The sequence below is a fragment of the Chelmon rostratus genome, chromosome 15 (genome assembly GCF_017976325.1).
Source record: "Chelmon rostratus isolate fCheRos1 chromosome 15, fCheRos1.pri, whole genome shotgun sequence".
Taxonomy (NCBI): domain Eukaryota; kingdom Metazoa; phylum Chordata; class Actinopteri; order Chaetodontiformes; family Chaetodontidae; genus Chelmon; species Chelmon rostratus.
This window is the reverse complement of record NC_055672.1, coordinates 9,014,164-9,041,818: the sequence shown is the minus strand read 5'-3', so window position 1 is coordinate 9,041,818 and position 27,655 is coordinate 9,014,164. Positions and strand designations below refer to the sequence as shown.

Below are 27,655 nucleotides of genomic sequence, written 5' to 3'. Positions count from 1 at the left end.
TTAGAAACAAACTGTTTATCTACAACTGTTTTATCAAGTGGTCCTGAGCCCATTTAGCAATATCCTTTATAAAACCATATGTCAATCATAATAGAAAGATAGATAGATAGATAGATAGATAGATAGATAGATAGATAGATAGATAGATAGATAGATAGATAGATAGATAGATAGATAGATAAAATACAATACAAAATACCAACTAACAATATAAGAAAAAAAGAAATAATAAAAAATAGTGAGATTAAAATATAGAACTAAGCTATACAAGATAAACATCTGGCGGTTAAATGTGAGCCAGCAGTGCAGTTGTGCAAAATGACATTGTGCAACAGTCATTTTCAAGTAATGAGGCAAAAATACAGCACAAAATACAAACTAACAATATAAGAAGAAATAGTGAGATAAAAATACAGAACTAAGCTATACAAGATAGACATCTGGCGGTTAAATGTGATAATACTATGACCTGTTGCCAGTGAATCTGTTTACCTGTGGAATAAAACAAATAGGTGTTTTTTGAGCGTTCCACAACTCTCCCAGTCTTTTGTTGCTCCTGTCCCAACTTGTTTGAAACATGTTGCTGCATCAGACAAGCAGATATTTACAAAAATCAATAAAGAAGCTGATGAGGTAGCACATTAAATGCATTGTCTTTGTGATGTTTTCAGTTGAGTATATGTCAAAAAAGGTGAGCAAATTATCACATTCTGTTTTATTTATGTTTATTTAACTTTTTTGGAATCAGGGTTGCAGCACTTTAAAGAAATATCCATATATAAATAGGCAAAATACTACTTGTAATATGTAAAACCTAAACACTTAAAAGCAAGCATTCTTTGGATATATTTTGCTGTTACTACTGTACCAGGAGAAGATTTTAAATGCAGAAGTTGTACTTGTAACACTGTTTGGTCTTGCCACTTAAACTTCTCTGAATACTTCTTTCACAACTAGACATAAGTAGTTGAATAAAAAATAGGACAACATTTTAAAAAAAATTACAAAAGAAAAAACTTAAGGAAGATTGTACTTAAAACCGCTTGATGAACTGTGATATTGAGATTATCTATTTTATTGCCATTGAATTATTATGCAGCACTCATGTTATGGTTATTTGAGCCTGCAACCTGTTGGAGGACTCTTCTGCCCCACAATGCATCTTGATGATAATGTTTTGGTGACGTCACGCGTGGCTGGAAAGGAAGGCAGCCAGTGGGTGGGCTGGGCTGTGGTCCTGCTCGCGGCTTCTCACATCGCAAATCACGCTAATACAGTTATATTAAGCTAACCCAGGGATACACAAACTTCACAGAATGAGTTAGAAGCTGTACGCCGTGTGTGCCAGGTAGGTGGATGGTTTATATCGCTCTGTTTTGACAGTCTTCGCCTGGGCTGCCAGGCTGCGCTTTGTGCTGTGCAGCTAGCTTAGCTTAGCAACGCTAACAGCATTATCGGGCAGCCGTCTGTCGGACTGGCGCCTCCGAGGCGCCTGTGGACGGCCAATAAAACTGCTCGTTAATGGCCTGTTAGCTACAGCAAACAAACAGCCCCACAGTCTGTGAGCTTTATAAAGAAGAAGTTTAATGATAGTTTTGCTTGCTCGTATACTCAAAACCGGAGGCTGTGACATTGAAATTGGAGGTGTTAGCTTGCTAGCGGAATTTGTATTATTAGTTTTTGTCAATGCTACATTAACTGTTAGCCTGCAGAGGAGAGAGAAGAGCAAATGCTACCTTTTCAGCCGTTAGTTCTAATTACCTTTTTAATCCACAATTTCAGAATTAACCACGTGATTATATTACGCCAAGGTAAAGTCCATTATAAACTGAGTGTAATTAAATTCCAGGTGATTGTCTTGAAATGGCTGCAGTTGTTTCATAATCAGTAATGTGTATTAATTGTTGCTTTGACAAAGACAAACAGAGGACTCTTTGCATTAAGCCATTATAAGTTGTTGCTTCCTCTCTGTCTGAAGCCTTGGCAGGGATCATCAGAATACATAGTGGAGGTAAATGCAATTATCCTCTTTGCAGGAGTGTACTCATTTGAACTCTGGCTCCTCTTCCCTCCCTCTGTCAGTGCACTGAGACATGGATCGTTGCAGCGTCCACGTCCTTCTGCTGCTCTTGCTGCAGACCTTGCAGACATCAGCTGAGGACTCAGGTACTGTGCTGAGTGGTCTTTCCACTTTATGTTTTCCTGTTTTTCAGACTGTGTTGACTGTGTTTTATCTGTTGTATGTTCTTACTATACATTTAATCATGGACGACATATATGGCTGGCAGTTGTTTATTATTAGTGACAACAGGTAAGAAAAGGTTAACAATCACCCTCTGTTGTAGAAATTCACAGAGTGATGACATGAAGCTAAGCTGAGGTTTAAAGTGCATTCAAAACTGATTGAGTTATTCGTATCATATTTAATATACTTGAAGCATTTAACTACCCTCCAAAAGCGCAATTTGTGTGTCATCAGGAGATGTAAGGGAATAGACAACAGAGGTATAAAAACATAGTGTGCAACAACTGACCTGCAGTGCTTCATTCTGGCTTTTCAGGAGACATTTTGTTGTCTGTTTTAAGATTTTGAAATCAAGCAGTTTGGAAAAGTCTGGCTTTAATATCTCTATCTTGGAACAGATATTTGTTCCTTGTTCACAGTGGGAGGAAAAAAGCTTTATCATCAATTGTCCAACATTGATGAATCTTCACTGCTTAAAACCGCTGAAAGGAAAATGCAGTTTAACAATGAGCAGTCTTTGAATCACATGCTAAGCACATTTAGGTCAGTAAATAAAGCTGAAAATGGGGGGAAGTGGAGGACTTGTTATTAGTAGTTTAGTGCAGTTTAGTCCCACCCTCCTGATGTCACTTGGTAGGGGGTGACTATAATGGCCGTTGCTGCTTGTCTGTCTTTTCATGCACAGTTATGTTTAACCGAAGGGGCACCTTGCTAGTTTAAGTGAGTCTTTCTGTTTGCTTGCCGCCTTTAATCAATCAACAGCATGTACGTCTCTCCATGCACCGCAAAACAGCATGAGTGTATGGTGAACTCACCTCATCTCATCCACAGATGGACAGTTGGCGTGTCTGTGTGATAGCCCTAAATGCCTCCAGGCCACCCAGTGCCACGGCAAGCGATGCTTCTCCTCTGTCAAAGTCAGCAGCAGCGGGGTGGTGTTTGAACGCGGCTGCCTGATTGGGCTGGAGAAAATCCGCTTGCATTGCTCCACAGCGCCGTCCTTCCACCAGGCCATTTTCTGCTGCTCTGAGGACATGTGCAACGGCAACACCACCACAAGTTCGCTGATGTCTCTGCTTCCGACAGGTGGATATTAGAGCATAAAAAATTGTCAACTAGAATAATTGTGTTCTATAAAATAATCTGGCATGTCACTATTTAAATGTTTCCCTTTCCCTCTATGCTTGCTCACAGCCCCGGAAGAAGAGCCAGTTCGGTATCGTGTGGAGACCCTAGCTCTCTTTGTGCTTGGTCCGGTGGTGGTTCTGGCTCTGCTGTCTGTAGTGTCAGTTCTGGCCTGTAGGAGGCTCCACCACGGTCGTCTGCAGAGGCTGCAGGAGTTTGACACCGAGCAGGGAGCCATCGACGGCCTCATCACCTCCAATGTGGGAGACAGCACTTTAGCGGTAAGAATAAGAGAGGTTCTTCTCGAAACAATGAAAAGAGGTTCCATCTCACACATTCTGTTCACTCCCAGCCCTAACAGTGTGTACACTCGTATTAGCAAGCTATTTTCCCCGCCAAGATTATGTTTTGAAAAGCAGTTATGTCATCTTTGCCAACTCTTGTTTATGTGCATCAGCGTTCAGTTATGAATCAGGGGTTTTCTCCAAGTTGCGTACAATGGATAATGTGATTGATCTAAATTTACAGCCTTAAATGGTGCTGAGATAATGACTTCTGTTTCAAATCCACTTTTTTAAAGTGGTTTTATTTTGGTTTGATGGCACACTGGTCCTCTGTGAAGAGAATGAATTCATTCAAATGTGATAGAAGCTGCTTTCTGTTTTGCCAGTGAAAACAGTCATTTTCTATTTTGCTCTTCACAAGATGTATAAAACAATTTTTAATCAGTGAAACTTGCCCTGGTGATTGTAGTGTTTTGGTCATGATTTCCCAAATTCTTGTAGTGCAGGAAAAGATTTTGCCATAGATGAAAAGAGGAACACCTACACACTGATTTCAAAACCCTTTTTTTTTTAATAAATTGACAAAGTTTCTATCCCAGTCGCATCTTTTCAATGCTGAATTCCACCGGCCTTTCACCTACGCGTGATGTGTGTCTGTGCTGCTGAGATTCTGGCACAAGCAGCTAATCTGATTTCTGTCTCTATCTTTAGGACCTGCTGGACCACTCGTGCACATCAGGCAGTGGTTCAGGTCTTCCCTTCCTCGTCCAGAGAACTGTGGCCAGGCAGATCAGTCTGATGGAGTGTGTAGGTAGGTATAACACACCACAGTCCACAGGACATCTTCAGGTCTCTGACTGCAAAACTGATTTTATCAATTGACTAATTTAATTAGCTTTACAGAAGAAGTTCATGTCACAACCAGTGAAATATTTATATGAGATACTTTACAAAATGATTCAAGCAAAAATGCACAAGTGGCCTATTGCCGTCACGAGTTTCATAATAATCAGAAGAATGGAAAGCCTGTTCAGACGTCTGTCTCCTTACGCAAGTGTTGCTTTGGCTCACTTTCAGTTTGCTGTTGATATCAGCTTTTTTTTGGATGACTGTGCCGTATTTATTCTAGGGTGTAACCCGCATTAAGATACAGATCTGACAGCGATGTCAAGCAGACGATGTGAGGGCAATGACAGCAACAGGCGGTCACATCGTTTTTCACTCACAACAACTGTCAAAACACAAGTCTCCCGTTCCTTTGTCTTTCCGCTCTCTGTGTTGTTGACCAGGTTTGAAGTTCCGACGCTTGTCCCAGGTTGTTGATGTAAGCTTTACTCATTGCCACGGCAACGCTGACAAATTTCAAATTCAGCGTTCAAATGAAAGAATGTAGGTCACATGCCTTGGGATCCTGTTTTGTACCACAGTACTGTACAAACACTGTGTGTACCGGTTTGAATTGGAAAAATGTGTCTTCATGCTGTGAAAACTTCAGATCTGTGTCAGACAAATGAAACCAAGCTACGGTGCAAATCCAGTAAACCAATAATATAAACAGAAAATACCCGAAAAGCACTGTTCAAATGTCAAAATGCAGACAGTGATTACATTTTAAAAACTTGTTTCTGACTCTCTGTGTGTCTCCTGTTCTCTCTTTTCCAGGCAAGGGGAGGTATGGGGAGGTGTGGCGAGGCCAGTGGCAGGGGGAGAATGTGGCTGTAAAAATCTTCTCCTCAAGAGACGAGAAGTCCTGGTTCAGAGAGACCGAGATCTACAATACTGTGCTGCTAAGACATGAAAACATACTGGGTGAGTCTGTTACACGCAGAGCTTTCAGAGCCGTTTGTATAAAGAGGGAAAAGGTTGATCTCACTCTAACAGATGTGATTCCCACATTGACTCCACTGTTTTAACATTGTTACCAAGAACATAGTTGTGATCTTGTCTTACAGGCCGCTCCAATCACAATCAAGTTTTTAACCTTGTTAACATGTCCATGGGGTGTTTTTTATAAGCTACAAGACATATCATGAGCTAAATAAGCAGTCAGCGCCATTGCTGAGCATTTCTGTTTTGGAACTGTGTTATACTGTCAGACAGAGTCAGACAGCCAGGGTTTCCTAAGGAATCGAACCATTTCTAAGCCATTTTAAACCATTTTTTCAAGGAAAAATAATCTAAATATGTAATTTTGAAGGACAGAGATGAGTTTTTAGGGGTTTAATCAATTCCATGACAGGATCTTTGATGCTTTTTGTGTCTCATGTAAAGCACTTTCAAATTGCTTTTAAAATAAATGTTTCTGTGCATGTTAAATGCACGTGGCAGGGGCGTGTTCCACTTAGCTTGCCTTTTGCACTCTCAACTTAATCTGAATTTAAAAGGTCTTGTGTCTCAACACATTAATGTTTTAAAGCAGTGACACATCAAGGTGAATGCAGTAAAAAAAAAAAAAAAATAGGCCAGTAATAAATGCGATGCATGTGAGAGAAACTTGACGAGCACCAGAGTAAACGATACAGTTTAATCATCTTTTTTGTTCTTCTCTGTCGTGCTGCTCTCTCTCTCTTTCTCCTCCCAGGCTTCATGGCGTCTGACATGACTTCTCGCAACTCCAGCACGCAGCTGTGGCTCATCACCCATTACCATGAGAACGGCTCCCTTTATGACTACTTGCAGCGGGTTGCCGTGGAGACGTCAGAGGGCTTGGCAATGGCGGCGTCGATAGCGTGCGGCCTGGTGCACCTGCACACGGAGATCTTCGGCACGGAGGGGAAACCGGCCATCGCACACCGGGACCTGAAGAGCAAAAACATCCTGGTCACTAAGGAGCTGCGCTGCTGCATCGCAGACCTGGGTCAGTCCAGTACTTTACTCTGATCTGCAGCTGTTATTCCGTTCTCATCCAAATACATTGTGCTTATGGAACAAATAAGGTGACTGCATCTCTTTCCTCACTTTTTTTTTTAAGTTTGGAAACCAGCATTGTCTTTATTCGACTGCAGTCTTTTTAACAGTATCTGTCCATCTTTCTACATGGTGTGTGTCCATGTGTGTATGTGCCAGAATGTTTTCCGTGAGTCCTCCTATAAGTCTGTGTGTGACTGCTTGTTTACAGGGCTGGCGGTGACCCACTCCCAGGCAGACAACCTGCTGGATGTGGGCAACAACCCGAAGGTTGGCACCAAGCGTTACATGGCACCCGAAGTGCTGGACGAGACCATTCAGACAGACTGCTTTGATGCCTATAAGAGAGTGGACATCTGGGCCTTTGGGCTGGTGCTGTGGGAGATAGCAAGACGCACATACAGCAACGGTGAGTGTCATGCATTTACAGACAGAGATAATGAACAGCCACCTCTCATTTCTTATTGTAAAATAGCCACCATGATTACTATATATATTCAGGCCTGTATGGTCTTCAGGCCCTGCTGTTAGGAGGGAGACCTAATTTGACAGTTTGACCTTCCAGGTATTGTTGAGGAGTACAAGCCTCCGTTCTACGATCAGGTGCCAAATGACCCGAGCTTTGAGGACATGAGGAAGGTGGTGTGTGTGGAGCAGCAGAGGCCTTTCATTCCTAACCGTTGGTTCTCCGATCCTGTGAGTCTTTTACTGTTTAAATCCTATTAAAGAAATTATTGTTCACATTCATCTGGGATGTCAAAATGTTTGGTCAGCTACAAAAAAAATGGCTTCCTGGGGTTCAAAAACACCTTTAAAATATAGCAAGTTATTACTAGTATTTCAGTTCTGATTAATAACCAGTGTTACATGGCAATTAAATCTAAAACATACTTTCTATACATATACATTTTTACTTTAATACAGGGTTTGTAAAGCTTTTAAGTTTAGGAATGTGCATATGTGCTTTAATTCACATATGCTCCTTGCTACACAATTTCTACAAAGTTTCCTGGCATTAAGCATTAAATAATCATGATCAGAACATAAACATCTGTATGAACAGCTGGTGAAATAAAGTGACATATAGGCAAGATCAACACCATGCTGGTGCCCAGAATTCCGTCACACATCTAAAAGCTCTTGTTTCTCTCCCAGACTCTCTCTGCTCTGGTGAAACTGATGAAGGAGTGTTGGTACCAGAACCCCTCTGCCAGGCTGACCGCACTGCGCATCAAGAAGACTCTGGACAAGATCCACAGCTCTCTGGAGAAGGGCAAGGAGTCGTGAGAGGGGGAGGAGCCTTAGAGGCAGCTGCCCGATGTCAGGGATCGGCTTAGAGAAGAGCCCAGTGTCCGTTAACGGAGAACGGACGACAAGGGGGACGGACAGAGGACCAGAGGAACGAGTTCAAGCGTCATCCAGCCTCATCCTTCTCTTGCTCTCTCACTTTCACTGTGGTTGCCTTCCACCGACATCCCTCTCTCTGACTTGAAGCCCACGCAGACGTTTGGAACTGTCCTGTCTGAATAAGCCAGCCTTTGCTACAGGACACGAGCCTGTCGCCAATGTGTTCGCACTGACCTGAACTGTAGACTGTTACTGAGTGTGAAGAACAACGGATGGCATATTGTAGTACTCCCATCCCAATGCTTTAACGCCCATTTAAGACTGCTCTGTCATGCACACACACACTACATACTGAGTGTCTCTTACGAGTTAGTTTCTGATCCCCAGCCAGTGTTTGTGACATGCGGTCGTGGCATTCTGCTCAGAGACAATCACACGTGTTTCACTCATTTAGCTTCATTAGAACATGCCAACGTTCGCCATAAACAAACACACACACAAGGAAAAGAGCCAATAGAATCAAAATCGTTTCTAAACTTTTTAAAAGTATTTATGTATTAAATCTCCACTGCTACCACACTACTGAGGATATTTAAGACGGCGCGTGAAACTGACTGTATACATATATAGGCATTTACTGGACTTTCTGTACCCATATTGTCATTATTGGAGTTAGTAAGAAAGGAATTGTTGCGAAATAGAGGGAAAAAGTAGGAAATTGTCCCCTCTGAGCTTGTGAGGGAAAAACAGGATAAAATACTACACATATATGTTTATCCTGGAGTAGACAAACAGGAAGTACCTGCCAATAGGCATTAGTCTGTATCTTATAATAAGAAAATGAAATGAGCTGATCCTCTCTGCCTGACATACTTCATTAACTCACTGTGGCTGATTAAAAAATAAGTCTTCTATGCAGGCAGAGAGGAATCGAGGAAGCCTTTTTTGTGGTAGAGCTGACTTTTTTTTTTTTTTTTTTTTAAGAAATTAGAGCTGGTGGTTTGGGTGGTGAAGCGGGCCTCCATTTACTCCTCTCGTCTACCATCGTGCCGCAATGTACAAGCTGCCTGAAAAACAAGAAAAACACTCCACCTGCATTTAGAATCAGTTTTATTCAAGATTCATTTTAAACAGACAAAGTTGCCCAGGTGTGCGGTTACAGATGAATTTGTCACAACTGTTTGTTTTGGGGGAAAAAAATGTTGCTTTGTCTCTTTTATATGTAATAAAACATTTACTGCACTCTTACCGATTGATTAACCGGCCTGTGTTATGATTTCAGACATGTACACTCAGTTGCTAGTTTATTATGTCCATCTTATTGAAACTTATTCAGCAGTCCTGCAAAAAAGTTTTTGTTTTGCTTCACTGTTACAGTGTTGATTCAACTTTATGGTCATTCTGAAGGATGCAGTTTGCGGTGCTGTTGAATTGTATTGCGTTACACTGACAGATTGTATCATTTTGTTCACCCCAATGAGGCTAAGTAAAAGAAAAACCTTACTACATATAATACAATATAGTTCAACGGTGCCACACAGCAGTTTCATGTACATTACAACCATTAGGAAGAGAGGATTCATTGCAGGACTGTTGTGTAAGTCTGTTAGTTTTGGCTAGGTGTGCCTAGTAAACTGGCAACTGAGTGTATTTCCACAAATACTAATTTAAAGGCAACACTTTATATGAAGGTAGGCATCAATAAGAGCTTTATAACAACTAATAAAGGGCAAATATTCTTGTAATATGTCTGCTAATAATCATCTACTTCATGGTGAATTTGTGTACCTTAATATAAAGTGTTTAAAGTGTATTTATCATAGGTTCACATTTTTGGCCCTAAGTCAAACAATAGTGAGATGCCTGTGTGAACAGTGAAGCAGGTTTTTCTTGCTGTGATCATTCCTCCGGTTCATGCTGGCTGGTTATCTCTGTCTAATGTGATTACAATGCAAGTGATGGGGACAAAAGCCACAGTCCTCATTCTGAGTAATAATGTTTCCTAACTTTACGCAGAAGTTATTCTGAGGATTCAGAGTTTTTTTTTAGTACAAAGTTCACTTGTTTAGCAGCCCTCCCTCCACTGCAGCTCAACAAGGAAACACTGCCAGAGAAATGTATGTGCAGGAGGACTGAAAACAGCAAGCAGCGTCTGTTTCACTGTTCATATGGGAACCTCACGACTGCTTTAAGGCAGGCTTGAAAATTGCAATCTTTCCTTTAAAGCAACAACCTGCAGATGGAGAGCAATGCATCGCCCTGCACAGCTGTCAGAAACCCTTTTTCCAGGAGGGGTGTCTCAATGCTGGACTCTCACACAAATAGAGCTGTCCACCAATCAAATCACAGATTGTAGCCTTCAGTCTTTCAAAATTTTAAAGGGCACAAGACCTTATACGGTATAACCAGGCAATACTATACTCACTCTCATTTCCTGTCTGCCCCCTAGTGGTGACTAGTATGCACACCAATGCCCACAGGTGTCAGTTCTGATCATTCACATTCACTCGCTGCCTAAAAATATATTCTGTGCTTTTCATCCATACTTCATCTTAACATCTAAAACTTGTCGGCTATTCTGTGGTCCGGCTCAGACTACAGCTACTCTGTAATCGAGCAGCAGAGGTAGTTCGTAAGAGACAGCGACAGTACAAAGTGGGCAGCTCGTTGGAGTGGATGTCATTCTGAAAGTAATGCTTCCTGCAGATGACAGTCAAACTAGTTTTTACAGTTTTGGAGAAACTTGACAAATGGCTGCAAAAGCTGCAGCTCTGCACTAAATGCTTGAAAAAGGTACGACAGGAAAGGGCACACGCTGCCATAAAAAAACCCATGTGGCAATAAAGTTGTAGCTAAAATCAAGCTCCTGCATGAGCTCGGTATACGTTACCACCTGCAGTCCACAGCGGGTTATTTAAGGTTATCTGGTAAAGTCTTGTACGGGTTGAGGATGCCTTTTGGGTCCAGCATGGCCTTGATATCACCCATCAGAGCCACAGCCTGGTTGGGTTTACTGTAGTAGATGTAGTTCCTCTTCTTCAGGCCCAGGCCGTGCTCTGCGCTGATGCTGCCGTGACAGCTGGCCGTCCACTCATAGACGAAGGGCTCGATGACAGCGAGGAGAGCGGGGTCTTTGGCAGGAGAGACGATGTTCAGGTGGAGGTTTCCATCTCCTGAAAGTACAGATGGAAGAGAAACACACACATGCATGTCAGAATGGAAATTGAGCTGTTTCAGGTAATGTAATCAAAGAGTTACCAAAAATAACTCATGCAAGCATAATTTTTTTATGCGTCTTTCCGTCGTCTGGTCTTACCTACGTGTCCGTACCCCACCACACTCTTTGCCCGGTCCCCCAGGTGCTCCCTCATGTCTGTCACCAGCTGGTAGATCTGCTCCACCGGAAGTGAGATGTCATACTTGTAAGTGAATCCATCGTGAGTCAATGCCTCCGTAATACGTTCACGCATCGACCACAGAGCCTGGAACGGTGGAAATGGAAAGGTTGGCTGTAGCATCATCCTGTGCATCTAAACCAGAGTTTTAAACATAGCTGAGGCTAAAAGTGGGTGTAGGTTGATTCTTAAGTTCACACAGAAGTATTAATTAAAGAACCCTAGCACTAGTAATACTAGCATATTTGTTCCCAATGAGGATTTAAATCTTTAAAAACAGGTTGCAGATATATCTACTATAATTTTTTTTAAAAGGGCTAAATTATTTCCTAAAACAACTGGATATCTTTTTTTTTTAGCAAGCATTACTTCTACAGGATTAAATAGTTATTTGTTGGGGACTATTTTCTGCTGCGGATTTGGTGCAGTCATATGTGTTTACTGCAGCAGCTTTTGAGAACGATTTCACACTCAAACATGCTTGTTTGTGTTTAAACACAAGAATTGCAAGCAAGATCTATCAGATACTTTCCATAACTTTTGTATTTTGTCATCAGACATTAAGTCTTATTGCATTTACTTTATTACGGAACACCAAGGCATCAAATGTCAAATGTAGAGCTCCATAGTTGTGGAATTCATCAAATATGAGACGAGAATCTTTACTTTCCTTGTCAGCTTTAGAACAGTTAAAATAAAACATATTTCATCTTTAACCTTATGGTAAGATAAGTCTGTTTGTTGTCTGTTTTTTCGTGGTTTTCTTTTACTACCGTTTATGCTGGCTTTGTGCACACAGATATAGTTTGTGCTGTGTTCTTTGTTTTATTTTTAATGAGCAACATTTTCATTTTGTATCTGCTCAAATCTTGGAAGGACTCTGAATTAGGCTTTCAGGCTTCTTTCCTCTCCTGCACTGTAACTCCCATTTTTTCCTCATTATTGTACAAAAAAAACTAAATGTTCATTGTGATGACAGATCGTGTCACCAAGTGCAAAGGTGTGTCACAATATGGCTACACAGAAAGCTTCTGGTATTGTTTGTGGAATTGGTCAATAGAACGTCACCAGATTTACTGTTTTAAAGATTAGAAACAACACCTTTATTTTTGAGTCTTCTGTTGCCACAGTCCCATCAGTAACCAAAGAAGACGTCATCGCCTCCTCTAAGAAATTGTGGAGTTTCTCTCCATCGTGTTGTGGGTTGGATCCAGATGTTTCTATGACGATGTAGAATTTACAATCTGCAAGACAGAGGGAAGGCTTTGGCATGTGTGCGTGTTTAATTATTTTATAAACAAAGTGTTTGTGTGTGCATGTGCATGTGTATGTGCGTGTGCGTGTGCGTGTACCAGAGATGGGATTGGATAGTTTGAGGTGCGTATTCAGCAGCCTCATACATTCACTGTCCAGAAATTCGTAAGCTGACAGAATTTCTCCCAGCATGCCTCTGCAGAGCTGAAACGTCTTCAGCAGCTGCTCAAAGGTCTCGCAGCCTAACGAGAATTAAAGAGAATAAAATAATTTACCTGCTAACATATGAACACAAGCTCATTTTGGCATTCAGCTGAACTGTGACTTAGCAACAGTACCCAATAATAGCATCACAATTACAGTAAGACAGTTTGAGCCGTAGTAAAGGGAGATGCAGTAAGAAAATCTTACCCAGAAAAACCACATTGACAGACTTGGGTTTGCGTGGACAGAGGATGGACACTGCAGTGATGACCCCCAGGGTGCCCTCGGACCCGATGAAGAGCTGTTTGAGGTCGTATCCTGTATTATCTTTCCGCAGGGTGGCCAAGCAGTCCAGCACTCGCCCATCTGCCAACACCTGTGCATTGGACATACATATACACACTAACATTAGGTTAGCGGTCATCAGAATCAAGCCAACTCACACTTTTCCTCCGTGATTTTAATAAAGTACTTGTTGCAGAATACCAAAAATTCCCAATTGATTTACTTCACTCACCACTTCCAGACCCAGCACAGTGCCATGCAAGGAGCCGTATCGCAGCAGCCGGAGTCCACCTGCATTGGTTGCCACGTTTCCCCCAATGTGGCAGCTGCCTTTTGCCCCCAGATCAAGTGGCATGATGTAGTCTCTCTCCTCCAGGTAACAGGACAAGTTCTCCAAAACACAACCTGCCTGACAGGTCAGAATGCCTGACAGATGGAGAAGGTCATCTCTGAAGATCAGTCAAATATACGGTAAGTACTGGGCATTGCTTTTAAAAAAAGATGAAACTTCAGTATTTTAAGACTAACCAGAGATACTATCAAAGGTCAGGATGTTGTTCATGAGAGCGGTGGAGAGGATGATCTCATCATAAACTGGCACGCTGCCCCCAACCAGCCCAGTGTTTCCTCCTTGAGGGTTCACCGCCAGATTACGACTGTTACAATACCTTCAAGAGGGGAAATACAGTTACTTTAATGACCTAATACATCCCTCACCTGTGTATTTGTCCTTCCACCCACTATTTGTTCTTTACTTGAGAATTTGAGAAACTTCCTCTGTTGATTGAGGTCTCAGCAACACTTCACTGGAACCTGCAGGTGTGTAAACAGAAGACATTAGCATCAGTGAATTGGTGAAAAAAAAAAAAAAAAAAACATTGCAAGTGGAATGAGATAAATTCATTTCCAGCCATCATCACCTCTCACTGACTTGAGCCAATCCACATTACTCGACTCCAGCAGGTCCGGGTCAGTGATGGCTCTGCCTGGTAGGATCTTCCTGAAGAAGGCCAAATCATCCTGGGTTATTGTGGAGAAAGGCAGCCTGTCCGGCACTGCAGCGGGGGACGGCCTGGGCCCATCTGCCCCTGTGTGCAGGTTTTGACAGCGGACTCCAATCTGCCTCGAGGTGGCGGGAAGAGATGGACTGCGGAGTCCCACATGTGAAAGTCTGGCTGTGGCTGTAGGTGAGAAGGTGCTATGAGGGCTTAGATGTCTGAGAGCTGCCCTCAGATTTAGCGTTCTTTGGAAAATCCTCACCATGATTGGGCAGGTGGTATGTAGAGTTGGCAAAACAGGCTGCAGAAAAGAGGTGAGATGAATCATAAGTCTGTTTCCACGAGACAGAAGCTGGTAAACCTCTCAGTTCAAGCCATAGTCTGAGTCTTATTTAGCTGGTATGGAGTTGGAACAGCTCAGTAAATCAAAACTTCAAAAACTACATGTCTCTACTCATCTGTCAGCTTTGTGGCTAATGTTTTACAGTACACTGTAGTCTCAAAGTACTGTCCTCCTGTAACGCAGAATATGAGTCTACAGAAAAAATTGTTCATTAACTGCCTGCATACTGAAAAGATCTGGAAAGCTACAGAGAGAAACTTAACGTCATGCATCGAGGAGGTCAGCGTCTGAGGTTTCAGTTGCGCGTCTGAGGTTTCAGTTGCGCGTCTGAGGTTTCTTGGATCGTCCAACTTAATTTTCAATCTTTATTTATGGTGTCCGAACTTTCAATTTGAGCAACCTGATTTTTTACTTGAACTTTTAAACCAGAGAATGACTGATGATTGATATGCTTATATATTGCTTTTTTTTATAGTGGATTCTTACATTTTCTTTGAGGCCTAAAAAATATATTCAAAATCAAGTTTTTGAAATTGCACAACTTAAAACGATCTCTAGGAAGAATCAAATTTTAACCACATAAATTCAAGCACAGCAAAGAATAGTTCAAGACGCCTCACAAACAGCCAATCTTGAGGGTTTTCTTAGAGACGTGGACACAAATATTGCCTCTGTGTCTAAGTAAATACATGGGGAAAATAAAAAAAAATGTATGAGATGCATATCTTTATCACATCTTCCACCTTTTCTCTCCACAATGTCATATTGTGAATTACTGTTCCGTCATGTAGAAATGTCTCAGCATACTTGTATGTTCTGTGAATGCACCGCTGTATTGTTATTGCAGTTAAGCGACAAAAGCAAGCTTTTTGGTAGCATTCATGCTAACAAATTACGAGCAAACCCGCATTAACATTACTTCTCGTACATCTAAAGCTACATCGGTCAGTTTCTTGAGAGATATGTCTTTAACCTGATGAGGCTGTCCTTTCAGTTAGCTTAGCTAAATTAGCACAACGTTGAACAAACGTTAGCGAGCGATATCTGTACTTACTCACCATTTACGTTCACTTAACACCCCGCATCTCTCTGTCCATGTGTCTTTATTCGTGTCATATCTCAGTGTGAAATCTGTCACAAAGTTCAAGGGCAGTGAAGTTACTTAAACATGTCACACATTCAGTGTTTACAACTAACTAACTAGCTAGCTAAAGTGACGCATGGGGTGAAAGGTCATGGAGTTGAGAATGGACCAATCAGAGGCCTTTTCCGGATTGAGCCAATAGGAGCGAACTTTGTAGCCAATGATGTGCAGCCAATGATGGCAGCGGAAAATAAAATCATACAGCGTCAACAAATTGATGGCCTTTAGAGATAAAATAGTTAATTACTCACTTTTCGCATCACAAGGGATTATCTGTTCTTCCCACGTGATGTCTAGACCGGAAACCAACTTGCTTCACAGCTTGTTTCTTGCTTGTTTCATTTTTACACAAGCAATTTGCTTGAAGTGGGTATAATGGATTTCAGATTGCAAATTTTATTGTATTAATGAAATTGATCAAATTATGTCTGTTATCTCACCTGTTTAAAAGTTTTTTTTAATTTCTTTACTTACATTTTCCAACTTTAAGGGTATTATCAAAAGCATTGCAGTTGGACAGTTTTCAGATTTTGGCAAAGAGCAGCTTTTGTTGTCCTTAGTTTAACTGAATGTCTATATTTATCGTCCTCTACATGTGTTGGCACTGAGTATACTGAGAGCTCCTGGTGCCAGATTCCATGTGTGCTCAAACATCTTTGGCCAGTGAAGTAAAATACTGTTGTGATGGTCATTTGAGGTAAAGCTCAGCTCACCAAAGAGTAAATAAAAGCTACAACTTCAAGTTTACTTTAAAATCAAAGAGGCATCTTACCAGTAATATCAAACGTTACATTTGATTTAAAAGAAATGTCTCCAACAGGTGCGTCACTGGAAGATTAATATTCATTATACATACATGTTTCAGTTCATTTATACCTATTCTTTATGTATATTTCCTAGTTTAGGGTATTTCTAAGTGCACTGCGTGACATTTCTGACTAGCCTCACGAACGAAGAGCATAAATAAGGAAAACTAAATGAATACAAATGAATTTATTTGGAACTGACAAAACTTCTGATTTACTCTTCATGCATTCTGTATAGCACACAGCATGCAACAAAATCGTACTTCTCTTCACAAGCTCTGCCTACATTAACGATAACCTTCTGTCCTCTGAGAATCAAAATCCATTTTATGTTGAAGCACTTTTACTGCAGCTCATACTGTAAATTCCCTGATTACAACTTTGAGTCAGCATTGTGTTCATGTAACAGTCTTCTGTGCTCCAGAAGAGCCACATGAAGGACAACACCAGTGGAATACTATGAATCCAGTCCAGAATGAAGAACCACTTCAGGCACTGGCAACACTTTCAGGAAACCCAAAGAACAGATGTCTTCTCAGGATGTGCACATCTGCATCCCAGCTGCCATCAGGGCATCGTCACCTGTCTGCCTGGGTCTGTACAGCGTGCAGTTATCTCATGCTTCCGACTTTAACACTGACATGGATCATAACACATAAGCAAATACCCAAACTGATTTAAATCACAAAAAATTGAACTAAAATGTGAGACTGGGGAGGGAATCTACACTTGTTTTTAGGCTTAACACCTCATCTCCACATGTCTGTTTGATTTTTTTTTTAAGAGTGAGAGTTTTCACTTTAAGAGCCTTAATAAAACTGTTGCTCCTCGCGTCCTTGGCAGTATCATGTCACCGTGTCAAGTAGCAGCCCGTTGGTCGAACCATCTCTTCAAAGAAAATTTCCCATCTTCCAAGAAAAGATCTCATATTATAGGGCTGCGTTTCCCAGCGTACCACTGCAGCTCTTCACATAAGACTCCCAACCTCAGTGACATTTCCAGCAGGTCTCGTGAGACTACGTTCAGCCATGAAGACCACAGATTCCAGCTCAGCAGTGTGGACGTCCTCTGCCTCAGGGCGATTACTGTGCTCTGCAAGTTCACTGGTTCACACTGAGCTGTTGTTGGTCGTACTCTGATATGAGCTTCTTGATGTGGGCCAGTTTGTTGTGTAGATATTCACAGCGACTCTTCTCCTGGTTGTAGTTGGGGTTGGACTAAGGGGGCCAAAATAAAAAGATTATTCACTTGATTATGTAACAGCAATAGAAAGGAGCAGAGATGTCCACCACCAATGCACCAATCCTGTGATACATATTGATTTTTAAGAAAGTTGTTACCTTTTTAATTTTGCGATACTCTTGAAGAATTTGATTATGAACCGTCTGCAAGAGAGAAAGATAATAATAGGAATGAATTAAAACAGATGTCTGTTAAATAAAGTTTGTTCAAGTTAATTCTTATGCAACATTCCTAAAATTATGAAAGTGACGGAAAACACAACAAAAAAACAAAAGAGCAAAATTTAAATCATCCATAGAAGTATTTTAAACCATGTTAACTCAGTATGTGACTGTATGTGCGCTGCTGCCCCCTATAGTCAATTTAAGTTTAATAGTGGACGATTTTTATTTAATATACAAGAATGTGCAAATAATAGTGTTAAAGGTTCCCTGTTTTGCACATGCCTGCCACTGGTGTCACACTGTAACTCGTCAAGATACGCAGCAGTGCACCAGCAGACTGCTATCTAATTAACAGAGATGTACAATGCAAAATACTTCTAAAAAAACTTGTTTTGTAAATGTTTAATGAGGACGGAAATGCATTCAACACATTTTTTAGAGGTCAAGCACACAAAGGATACAAGTTCATTGACATGTAAACACAGGGACATGGCTGACCTATTGAGATTTTTGTTTTTTCTTTTCTTAGTGCAAATGCTTGAGTGCAGTCAGAGTTATACCCTCTGAAGCTCCATTTATTGTCACATTTTTTAAAAAAAATGGCAAAAATGTTCTCTCCTCCATTTCTCTTGTTTTCCCTCAAAACGTACTGAACCATGAACTCAAAGCACGGCGACTGATGTGTGGATTTTGTGTATGTTACACCTCTACTCAGTAAATTCTAATCAGGGATTATTTATGGTTTTATGTGCTACTTCTGTTTCAACACCGGAGCTTTAAGTGGGGAAACAGGACGTCAGAAATCCGTGAATTTATCCACATTTTTGTGAAATGAAGACTGCACAGAGATGAGGAAGTTTCTTCTGATAACCTCCGTTCCTGCTAAGAAAGCAGAATAAAAACTTGCAAGCTTGCAGGGGATGAGGGTTCCTCTTATCATTAAAGCATTAACATTAATATTTTACCTTGTACTTATGTGATTCGTGGTGCAGCTGTTTGAGCTGTGTGTCCAGCTCCATGAACTGCCGCGTCACAATGTCGATACGAGCGTGTAAATCTCTGTACTCGCTGTACTCCCTGTTGAAGTCCTGCTTGTAGCTCTGTCTCTGGTCGTGACTGCGAATCCCTCTATACGTCCTGCGCAGAGAACATAAAGGGACACGATGATCAGTTCAGTGAAATACCCACCTAAAGAGCACTGTGTCAGCAAAACGTCTGCACTTTCTGCAGACACGTGGATGCATTTCGTGTCAAAGTACCAATAAATACCAATAAAAAGTTTACTGTACTTACGACAGATAGTCTGCTGTGTCATTGTCCGCTTGAAGCAAATTAGTTTCAAACAAAATTTCACTTGGCTCTGAAAAAAAAATGAAGACACAATGTCAAACACTCCAAAAATACTGAAAAATTGACACTTAAAGTCACAAGCTAACAGCGCTCACAGCGCTCACCTGTGCAGTCCAGGGAGACTTTTTTCGGGTCCTCTGGACTGTGATCTTTCCTCCTCTCTTTCCTGTCTCTCCACCTCTCCTTCTCCTGGACGAGCAAAAACAAATCCCAGTTACCAACACATCACATCAAATGGAAAAAAAACATGGACCAAATAAAAAGCAGCTTTCTCACCTGATCTGCGTGTTTGTGTTTGCTCTTCTTCCTTTTGATTGTGTGTCTGTTCTGATCAGGCACCATCAGAGGGGATGGAGAACCATCAGACTTGGGTTGAGGGAGGTCCGCTGTGGCCTTGGGCTCCTCCTGAACACAGGGAGCTGGTTCAAGCCTCTTGGCCACTTCCGCTTCCCGCTGACAGACCGCAGACAAGGAATCAAAAAGCCTCCGAGGATCAAGCGAGTTCCCGTCATTCCCCGTCCTCGTGTCTTCATGAGCCGCTTGTTTGGACGGCCTCACTCTTGACTTGTCACCGGCTGCTTTGCTAGACAAGTGGGATATCCTCGGCTTCTTACTCGCCAGAGGGTCAGTATATTCCTCTGGTAGGGAAGGTTTCGGACGGTGTGCTGGGGAGGAGTTGGGGGTGTCTCGCAGTGGGCTGACCTGGGCCTCTGGGACAGTGAGGAGGTTCTGTTGCGGCTGAAACAATCTCCTGCACAGTGATAAGAAGATGATAAATACATGATAAAACATGCTGACCGTGGCGATATGCAAGCAAGAGAAGTGACCCGCATCTGTGTCACAGCTGCAGTTAACAGGTGTTGTAAGTGTTAAAACCACAAAAGAACCCACAAAGTGAACAGCAGCAGTGAAGACGAAAACTGCTGAGTCACTCATTTCCTGCAGCTGGCAAGTTTTTACACTGCAGGACCTTTTCTTTCTTATCTAGATCTGCAGGTCTAAACTGCTGCTGTCGCTGCATGTCGGCTTGTGCAAACCAGTCTCACGACAGGGCCCCAACTAATCTGGTGATCATTTTCATTTTCATTCACTGTTTAGTCAACAAAATGTCAAACAACTGTCAAAAGTGCTTATCACAATTTCTTAGAGCCCAAAGTGACGTCTTCAAAGTTGCGTCTTTTGTCCAACCAGCAGTCCAAAACCCTGAACGCTTACTATCATGAATGACAAAGAAAGCAGCAAATCCTTCTACTTAGGACACTGGAACAAGCAAATGTTTCACATTTTTGCTTGGAAAATGATGAAGAGATTAATTGATAATCAAAATAGTTAGGCAATTAATTTTCTTTTGATCGACTAATCGATTAAACTGCTAATTGTTGCAGCTCACAAACGACATGCAGGCACCGGCAAAACCTCGTGTATCTGCTGTCACAGAGAGGCTTTCCTCGTCTGAAAGTCTGCACATGTAGGAAGCCGATTAGAAGCCCGGATGCAAGTAGCCGAAGGGTCGACTTTCTCAAGAATGAAATCGGGCATCTTCAAATTCTCTACCACAATTACAGAAACCAGCATTCTTGTTTACGTGGTGTTTGAGAATCAGATTGCTGCACAAACCCAGCGGGAACTCCACGACTTACTGCAAGCGCACGTAAACACAGTGAGTGACGCAGCAGCTCCCCTTTATGAAGATTTAACAGCCTGATAAATGTGAAATGAGTCAGTTTCAAAGTGAGTTAGCAGCCAGCTGCCATTAAAAGAACAAGAGAGAAACTGATTTCACTCAGCGTTCTTTCTTCTAGGTGAACCGCAGACATTTGAGCATGGCGGCAGGTGTCGGATTAGTGTTACCTGACGAGGATTCGTTTAAGAAGCTGCTGGTCTCCTGAGGAGTAGCCTGGCCAGTCCTTCTGCAGCTCCTTATACAGACTGTCCTTCAGAACAAATGTGTTGTCTCTACTGTTGAGCTGGCCAACCTGAACACATATACACACACACACACACACACAAAAATGAAGCAGGTGAGGAAAGATTCACCTTCAGCGCTCAGTTTTTAAATTAACCATATTTTATTTTATGACTTTTTCTTCTTGTGTACTTTTAATGGCATCTGGCTAAATAAGACGAGGAATTACCTCCATCAGTACAGAGTGCAGCGTGTCTTTGTCTCCTGCTGTCAGTCCGTCTTTCTGCAGCCTCAGGATGAGCTCAGGCCTCTTGTACGGCCGCAGGGCCAGCAGGTGTGTCACCCTCTCCCTGAGCGGCCTCTCCTGCACGTCGCCCACGCTCCTCCTGTTTGCAGCACAGGCGGCCTTCTTCGGCTTGGACACGCCGACCCCCTTCTTTATGTTGCTGAGGACGGCATGGGACGCGTGCTGGGGCTTGGTCAGGCTGGCCAGTGCACGGGCCGGGGCTCGCACCGTTACCTTCTTGCCTGCGAGGGAGCAGGAAACCTCACATTAAAAGAGCGGCACATGCAATATAAAGATGGAAACACCTTTAAAAGAAGTGTTGGAGGTTCACGGACTTCCATCATCAGAAGGTCAGGTACTTTTTTCAAGTTGCACTTAGAAGAAAGTGACTAGATCGTACTGGAAACCTCCCAAGTGTGAAACCACTGTTAAAAAACAGTGCTGACACCAGAGGAAGAGGTTCCTGTCCTGTGGCTGTAAAAGAGAAAAGACCTAATTTCACTTCGTCACAAACCCACAGTCGGGTTACAAAGACGTGAGCAAAAGCTGCCTTCTAATTTTGGAAGAAACCGAACAGTTGCACTTGCACAAGCCTGCAGTGGGGAAGTGCTTTTTGTACGGCCTTCCTCTGAACTGACAAAAATCACCAGTGCTAGTGCGTATGTGCCTGTGTGTGCGTTCACCGAAACAAGATGATGGTGGCTTAAATATGTGTTTAGAAGGAAGTGGCTTGGTGGTTGGAAGTGGAAAGACAGCGGTGACACAAAAAAAAAACCTAAATCACTGGTTTCATCATGTGTATGTATATTTTGGTGAGCATGTTGTATCTGTATGTTTTGCAAGTATGTTTGAGGAGACTCAGCACCCTTTACAAACATCATGTTGTATGTAGTAATGCATACAACACCGTATGTGCATGTGTTGGTGCTCTAGAGAGAGTTTACTTATAGTAGAAAACAAGCAAAAGGACAAAAACCAGCAGGACAAAACAAGACTGGCTGTTACTATGTCACATGTTGCTATAGCAACCAATGCAATATGGCTGACTGTGGTTTTTTTTTTTTTTTTAGATGTTATGAGCACAGTACAAATTTGTCTTCAGGCCAGCTTTATTCCTTCACTGGAGTTATCTCTTGTATAACCGAGCAGACTGCGTGCGCGTTGCAGCGTCGCTCACCCTGGAAGCGCCCCCCTTGTTTGATGACAATGGCCCCTCGGCTGCGCGTCTCCTCCTCAGCTTGGGCCATGCTCTGACGAGCCTTGTCGTACGAGTCATCCGTGGCGTTGACCGTCATTTTCTTCTGAATCACCCCGAGACATGACAGCTCCTCTGCAGCACTGGGAGGAGGAGGAGGAGGGAGCACAGTTAGTACAGACAGCGATCTGACAGAGCCTCCTTCTACACATTATTGATTCCAGTTGAAAGACTGGGTGCGTAGCTGCTTGGCTGGTGCTTATGTCTTGGTAGTGTGCAGTTAGATGTGATCAGCTCAACTGCTTTACTACCATACTACTGCACACCCGTCTGTAGTTTCACGTTATTTTCCCCCATGTGTTTCCAAAAATTTGGAAGTACCCAAACAGCAGATCTGGTGAATAATTCCTAAACTTTTCACATTTGTCAGATTCGCTTCTTTGCTAGGCTTGCTAGGCGTGTGCAGTCAGGAGCCCTGGGCTTCCTCTGGCATTTAACAAGAGGCTGACAGTGAGATGTTACCAGCAGGGTAACTTTCACACAGCAGGAGGGGAGCGGAGACATTTTAAAAAACTGAACCTTGTTTAGAAGCCCAGTTAATTCTATACACAGAACACCAAGTAAAACATAAAGTCATGCAATCACTGTGACTGCAGCCTTGCATGCAACATAAATCTGTGAGTGATCTCCCCTATTTTATGGCATCATTGCTTTGCTGTTTGCTTTCAGATTAAAATTTTGCACCTTTCCATCTAATCAACTTCCATATTTACCCTGAAAATCTGCCAGTGTGAACTAATTGTGTGTTGTGTATGATTTTTCTTGTGTTTTACCGAGTGCCGAGCTGTTGGATGCAGTCAAAGCTCCCATGCGGATTGTCCCGGGCGACGTTAGTCACACCAAAAGTGAATATCCTCATTTCATCTCTATTCTCTGAGCAAGGGATGGTGATCCTCTGTGACGTGAAGGAGATACAGAGAAACAATTACATTCAGCATCTTTAAGATCTTAATGCATGAGATGAAACTGCTGAATGAGTGAGCATCGGCGGGTCGCCCGGTTCTTCTTACCCCTTGGTTCCCATTAAAACAGATGGTGGGATGGGACGAGCAACCCTGCAGAGAAAGACAAATCATTTCGTGTGAAGCGTGTCTTGCAGTGAACAGTAAACAAGCACACAAACATACACACACATACAGATCTGCTAACACATTAGCGCACACACACACACACACACACAGGATGTTTTGTGGTTTGCACTGTTTGTACGAGTGCTACATCTTCCTTCATTGTGGTTTCATTACCGCTATTCCTAAACACGTTTACTTTTCTTTCTGCTCGCTGCTGTTCTTCATGTCTGCGCATAGCGTACGCAGTATCACAGTGGGCCTTTCAGTTTGTGCAGCTCACGTATCCTTTCGTGCACTCTGAACTGCAGCATGTGCTGACTCAAGGTTTGAGGTTTGTCCTGCGCAGCTGGTTTATAGTAGCTGGTTGTTTAAAGGTTACTTTGACAACTATCGATGCACCGATTCCACCTCTTCCAGGGGGTCCGACACTTAAATTCAGTGCTGTTTAAGAACTTTTCAAGATCATTTCAGACCAAATTTAAGACACATTGTTGTTCAAGAATTGTAGATAAGTATAAAGATTAGTATATATGCGGTCCCTTGCAGAGGTAGAACTTATGGTTATTGAGTTATTGTTATGAGTTCAAACATAAAATAAAAAAATGGATGAATTGAATTAGCTAGATCGCTGCTGACTTGAGTGACATCACTTGAGTCAGCATTGGTTGGGGTTGAAGACTGTTAAGTCTGAAACTGAAAATAATCTGAGGCTGTGGAGTTAGAAAGGCGTGAGTTTACCACACCTCTGTAGCCCACTCCTCATCTCTGCTCCAGGCCAGCAGCTCAAGGCTACGTTAGCTGCAACTAGCAATAATAATAATAATAATAATGAGCCATCTTTGTTTTTTAAACAGCCCTACCAGAGCCTGACAGTGTTGTAGAACTGCAAATGCCAAATTGGTGGCGTACCCTTTTAAAATGACAGCTGTACTGTGGTTTGCTCACGTCACCACTGATACTCGACCCCCTAAATAACCTCGGTACTGATGCAGATATTGATCCAGTATCAGATCAGTCCATCCTTAATGACGATAAAAACACAAGATCAGCCTTCCAGAAATTTGCAATCCCACTTGAGTGCCTATTTTTCCCCTAAACACAGACATGTTGATAAAAGTGTTCCACCAAACCACAATTTCTAGTTGTTTTTTTTCTTTAAATGGAGCGCCTCACTTTCCTTCCTCGCACCTCCTGACAACTGCACAAGCACCCCCTGGGAGACTTGCACCCCCGGTGAATCTTGACACCTGTGCACGAGGAGCCCTTTAAATAAATCCAATCTGACTTTAAAGAGAGCGCCGGCTCGGGTCATTGTGACCTGCTGCTGGAGTACAGCAGCCTGTCACGGGAGAATGCAGCGAAATAACAGCCTGTCATCTCTCACAGGGGCGAATTAGCCCGTCTGAAGGCGCAGAAATGACGGTCCAAAGTGACACGTTTGCAGCCCAGACGGAAAGTATGTGATGACTAGAATCTAATTGACCTTTTCACAGAGGGGATTTGTGAGTCCACCTGTTACACGTCGAGGTGTTTGGGGTTTTTTTCCCCCCTCCCGTCCTTGTGATCAGGCCAAGTGGGTTATGAATAGCCACCTTAAAAGCTAAATAAAGAAAGTAGATGTGTGCACAGGGATAGTATTGTGTTAGGTGTACTGCGTTAGGTGTTTTCCCCCGTGTTCCTTGCTGTCTGTCTCATCATGAGTGTCGCAGTGAAACCAGAGGTGTGACGGTGTGGTCTTTGCATTTCATCAGAAAATGTGTGGCCGTCGTTTTCTTCACAGAGGAGTTTCCAATCTGAGTTACTTGGAATTAGAGAATTGAGGAAGTGTACATGACTGTTCACTGCTCAGACTTCCTGCAGCGTCTGATTCATCTCTGATTAACTGGGTCAAATGCTTGGTATGGAACCTGCCCATCTGCCTCCCTGAAGCCAGACTGGAGACTTAAAAAAAAACTAGCTGCAACTCTATTCATGTTTACCAAAAAATGTCTCTCCAACATGCAAACCAAAACACCCTCCTACCACTAACCTCTCCCCCCCTCAGCCTGCTTCCTTTCTCCCCTCCTCCATTAACATTCATAATACTTGCCAGCAGCTTGTAACGACTTGGCCAGCAGCTTGTTACAAGCATCATCACACAGGGAAGCGTTTCCGCATTGCATTATGCAACGTGTATTCCCGTTTCATCGCTGAAAGGAGGCTCGTCGGAGACAACAGCCCGGGGAAGACAGTGGTGAAGTTCGGCTGAAATGCAAATCACGAGCCCGCCTTCCTCGCCGTTTCTTACCACTTGGTTTTAAAGTAAGGGTCGCCTTCGTCGGACGGTACAACAAAACCAGCAGTTACCGGACGGTTTAGCTCATTATTCGAGGGGTAAATGCTCGTAAAGAACCCACCTTGCGGTGTTGAAAGGAGCCAATGGCTCTTGCCGCGCTGTCAGTGAGTTTGACATGAAAAACAGAGATGTTGCCGCCGCGGCTCAGTTTACCGCCGGACAGTCCGTAGCACTGGTTCTCCCTCAGCGCCGACATCCCGCCGCAGATCCCGCCCGTCAGCCTGGTTCCGGACCGAGCGAAGTCCACAGAAATACACAAACATTGGCGAGAAGATTCACGACGGTTCCGTGTGGCTGCTCCGCCGCCGCGCGCTATTCTGGAGTAGATCGCATTACGTCATGACGGCAGAACTCAGAGCAGATTTTATTGGCCCAGAGACATAAATAAACCATTACGTAGGGCTTACGTAACCACTTGTACTTTTTTCTCCCCCCTCCCCTCAATATGCTAATTTTCTTTCTTTCTCTGGTGAGTGTGAGCCACCAGGTCATCGATGGTTCTTTAGGTTTCACTGTTTCCAGACTTTAACAACTTTAATGAAACTCGTGTCAGTAGATTTTTCTCGCTGAGGAATCTTTCATCCACGTACACATGAGTACCCACAATGCAATCTGTCTCTGTCAAAAACATTCTACATTTTTAAAATTTGTTTAGATTTTTCACATTAAAATTTTACTCGAGTAAAAGTGGAAACGTATAATTTTTATTAATAATAAATATAAAGTACCAAAAGTACTCATGATACAGAATAAAGAAGAACATATTCTATATTATATCACTGGGTTAGAATTATTGATGCATTAACGTACATATTGCAGTTGGTGCATGTTAATCTCTTTACTGCTGAATAGTTTAGTGTATAATGTTACATCAAAATATATTTGTTTTGATTAAATAATCTGAATCTGCAACGTACCTAACGTTGGCAGATGAATGTAGTGGAGTAAGAAGTACAACGTTGACTTGTAACAAAAAAAAATGTAACAGGGTAGAAGCATTTTCCCTGGGATCAATAAAGTTTTATTAAAATCATCATTTTAAAATAATTTGACGGATTATGTTTTCTATTATTAATCTGAGCCTGCAAAGTAACAAGTCACCAAAGCTTTAAATAAAGTTAGTAGAGTAAAAAGTACAATTAAATTTTAGCGTATTTTGGATCTTCTATTATTAAAACCTCATTCATAGGGCTTTTTTATATTGCATTTCTCTTGTATCTTATCTTTCCTTATCATGTCTGATGTATAACATTTTGAATTTCATTACTGAATGAATTATTGAATGAATGGTTTGGAGACAGTCTTTGGAACTAAATCTAATGGTTCTAAGAATTCAGTACCTGCTCGTAGATGTTCATTATTTATGAATTCTGAATGAATTGTGAGTGTTTGTAGCTGTTGTTATTTGGCCGATATCTAAGCAGAATTTGGCTTGAGAAGCTCAGCTGGGTGTTCACCTCCAGTGTTGCTATGATGAGTTGATCCTCAACCTCTGACTGTTCTCCTCATATTGATGCTATAAAAGGTCTTCAGAGTGTGACTCCTGGGTTAAATATTGTTGGAAAGTCAGCAGTAAACACTAACAGAGGTGGAAAGAAGACTAGGATGTATATTCTACCATACAACTGTTTGCCCACATTAATGTAAAAGTACTGTTAGAAAATTCAACCTAGTAAAAGAGTAGATTATTTACAGTGTAGTTAGAGTTTA

The 27,655-nt window shown here is 42.2% G+C and overlaps 3 protein-coding genes across 4 annotated transcripts; 1 reads left to right on the top strand and 2 right to left on the bottom strand.

Moving 5' to 3' along the window:
* Positions 1-1,210: 1,210 nt before the first annotated feature.
* acvr1l (activin A receptor, type 1 like) lies at positions 1,211-9,156 on the top strand. 2 transcript variants are annotated; one of them, XM_041953240.1, is made up of 10 exons: positions 1,211-1,348; positions 2,083-2,166; positions 3,077-3,331; positions 3,440-3,651; positions 4,366-4,465; positions 5,317-5,463; positions 6,236-6,511; positions 6,773-6,970; positions 7,127-7,257; positions 7,717-9,156. In XM_041953240.1, the coding sequence occupies exons 2-10, from the start codon at positions 2,094-2,096 to the stop codon at positions 7,846-7,848; spliced, it is 1,524 nt and encodes a 507-aa protein (XP_041809174.1). In that variant the 5' UTR covers positions 1,211-1,348; positions 2,083-2,093; the 3' UTR covers positions 7,849-9,156. The 2 variants fall into 2 exon arrangements, with proteins under 2 accessions (XP_041809174.1, XP_041809175.1); XM_041953241.1 differs by having other exon boundaries at positions 2,037-2,166.
* d2hgdh (D-2-hydroxyglutarate dehydrogenase) lies at positions 8,937-15,595 on the bottom strand. The gene is made up of 10 exons (XM_041953239.1): positions 15,446-15,595; positions 13,967-14,345; positions 13,802-13,859; positions 13,575-13,714; positions 13,279-13,472; positions 12,969-13,137; positions 12,656-12,799; positions 12,405-12,547; positions 11,225-11,390; positions 8,937-11,081 (listed from the first exon to the last, which is right to left on the bottom strand). The coding sequence occupies exons 1-10, from the start codon at positions 15,446-15,448 to the stop codon at positions 10,819-10,821; spliced, it is 1,659 nt and encodes a 552-aa protein (XP_041809173.1). The 5' UTR covers positions 15,449-15,595; the 3' UTR covers positions 8,937-10,818.
* A 701-nt stretch (positions 15,596-16,296) lies between these two features.
* On the bottom strand, positions 16,297-26,241 carry LOC121618445 (RNA polymerase II elongation factor ELL-like). The gene is made up of 12 exons (XM_041953955.1): positions 26,007-26,241; positions 23,551-23,595; positions 23,314-23,435; positions 22,463-22,623; positions 21,229-21,527; positions 20,945-21,069; positions 19,370-19,844; positions 19,198-19,282; positions 19,037-19,103; positions 18,709-18,880; positions 17,678-17,722; positions 16,297-17,554 (listed from the first exon to the last, which is right to left on the bottom strand). The coding sequence occupies exons 1-12, from the start codon at positions 26,139-26,141 to the stop codon at positions 17,438-17,440; spliced, it is 1,848 nt and encodes a 615-aa protein (XP_041809889.1). The 5' UTR covers positions 26,142-26,241; the 3' UTR covers positions 16,297-17,437.
* Positions 26,242-27,655: the final 1,414 nt, after the last annotated feature.

Coding starts and splice junctions, on each gene's coding strand:
- acvr1l (XM_041953240.1), top strand. CDS start 2,094: ATGGATCGTTGCAGCGTCCACGTCCTTCTGCTGCTCTTGCTGCAGACC. Junction 4,466..5,316: donor CAGTCTGATGGAGTGTGTAG/GTAGGTATAACA, acceptor TCTCTTTTCCAG/GCAAGGGGAGGTATGGGGAG. Junction 6,512..6,772: donor CTGCTGCATCGCAGACCTGG/GTCAGTCCAGTA, acceptor GCTTGTTTACAG/GGCTGGCGGTGACCCACTCC.
- d2hgdh (XM_041953239.1), bottom strand. Junction 13,715..13,801: donor GAAGTTTCTCAAATTCTCAA/GTAAAGAACAAA, acceptor CCCCTCTTGAAG/GTATTGTAACAGTCGTAATC. Junction 11,082..11,224: donor GGTGGGGTACGGACACGTAG/GTAAGACCAGAC, acceptor CTGTACTTTCAG/GAGATGGAAACCTCCACCTG.
- LOC121618445 (XM_041953955.1), bottom strand. CDS start 26,141: ATGTCGGCGCTGAGGGAGAACCAGTGCTACGGACTGTCCGGCGGTAAA. Junction 23,436..23,550: donor GTTTTAATGGGAACCAAGGG/GTAAGAAGAACC, acceptor TTCACGTCACAG/AGGATCACCATCCCTTGCTC. Junction 21,070..21,228: donor TGCACTCTGTACTGATGGAG/GTAATTCCTCGT, acceptor ATATGTGTTCAG/GTTGGCCAGCTCAACAGTAG.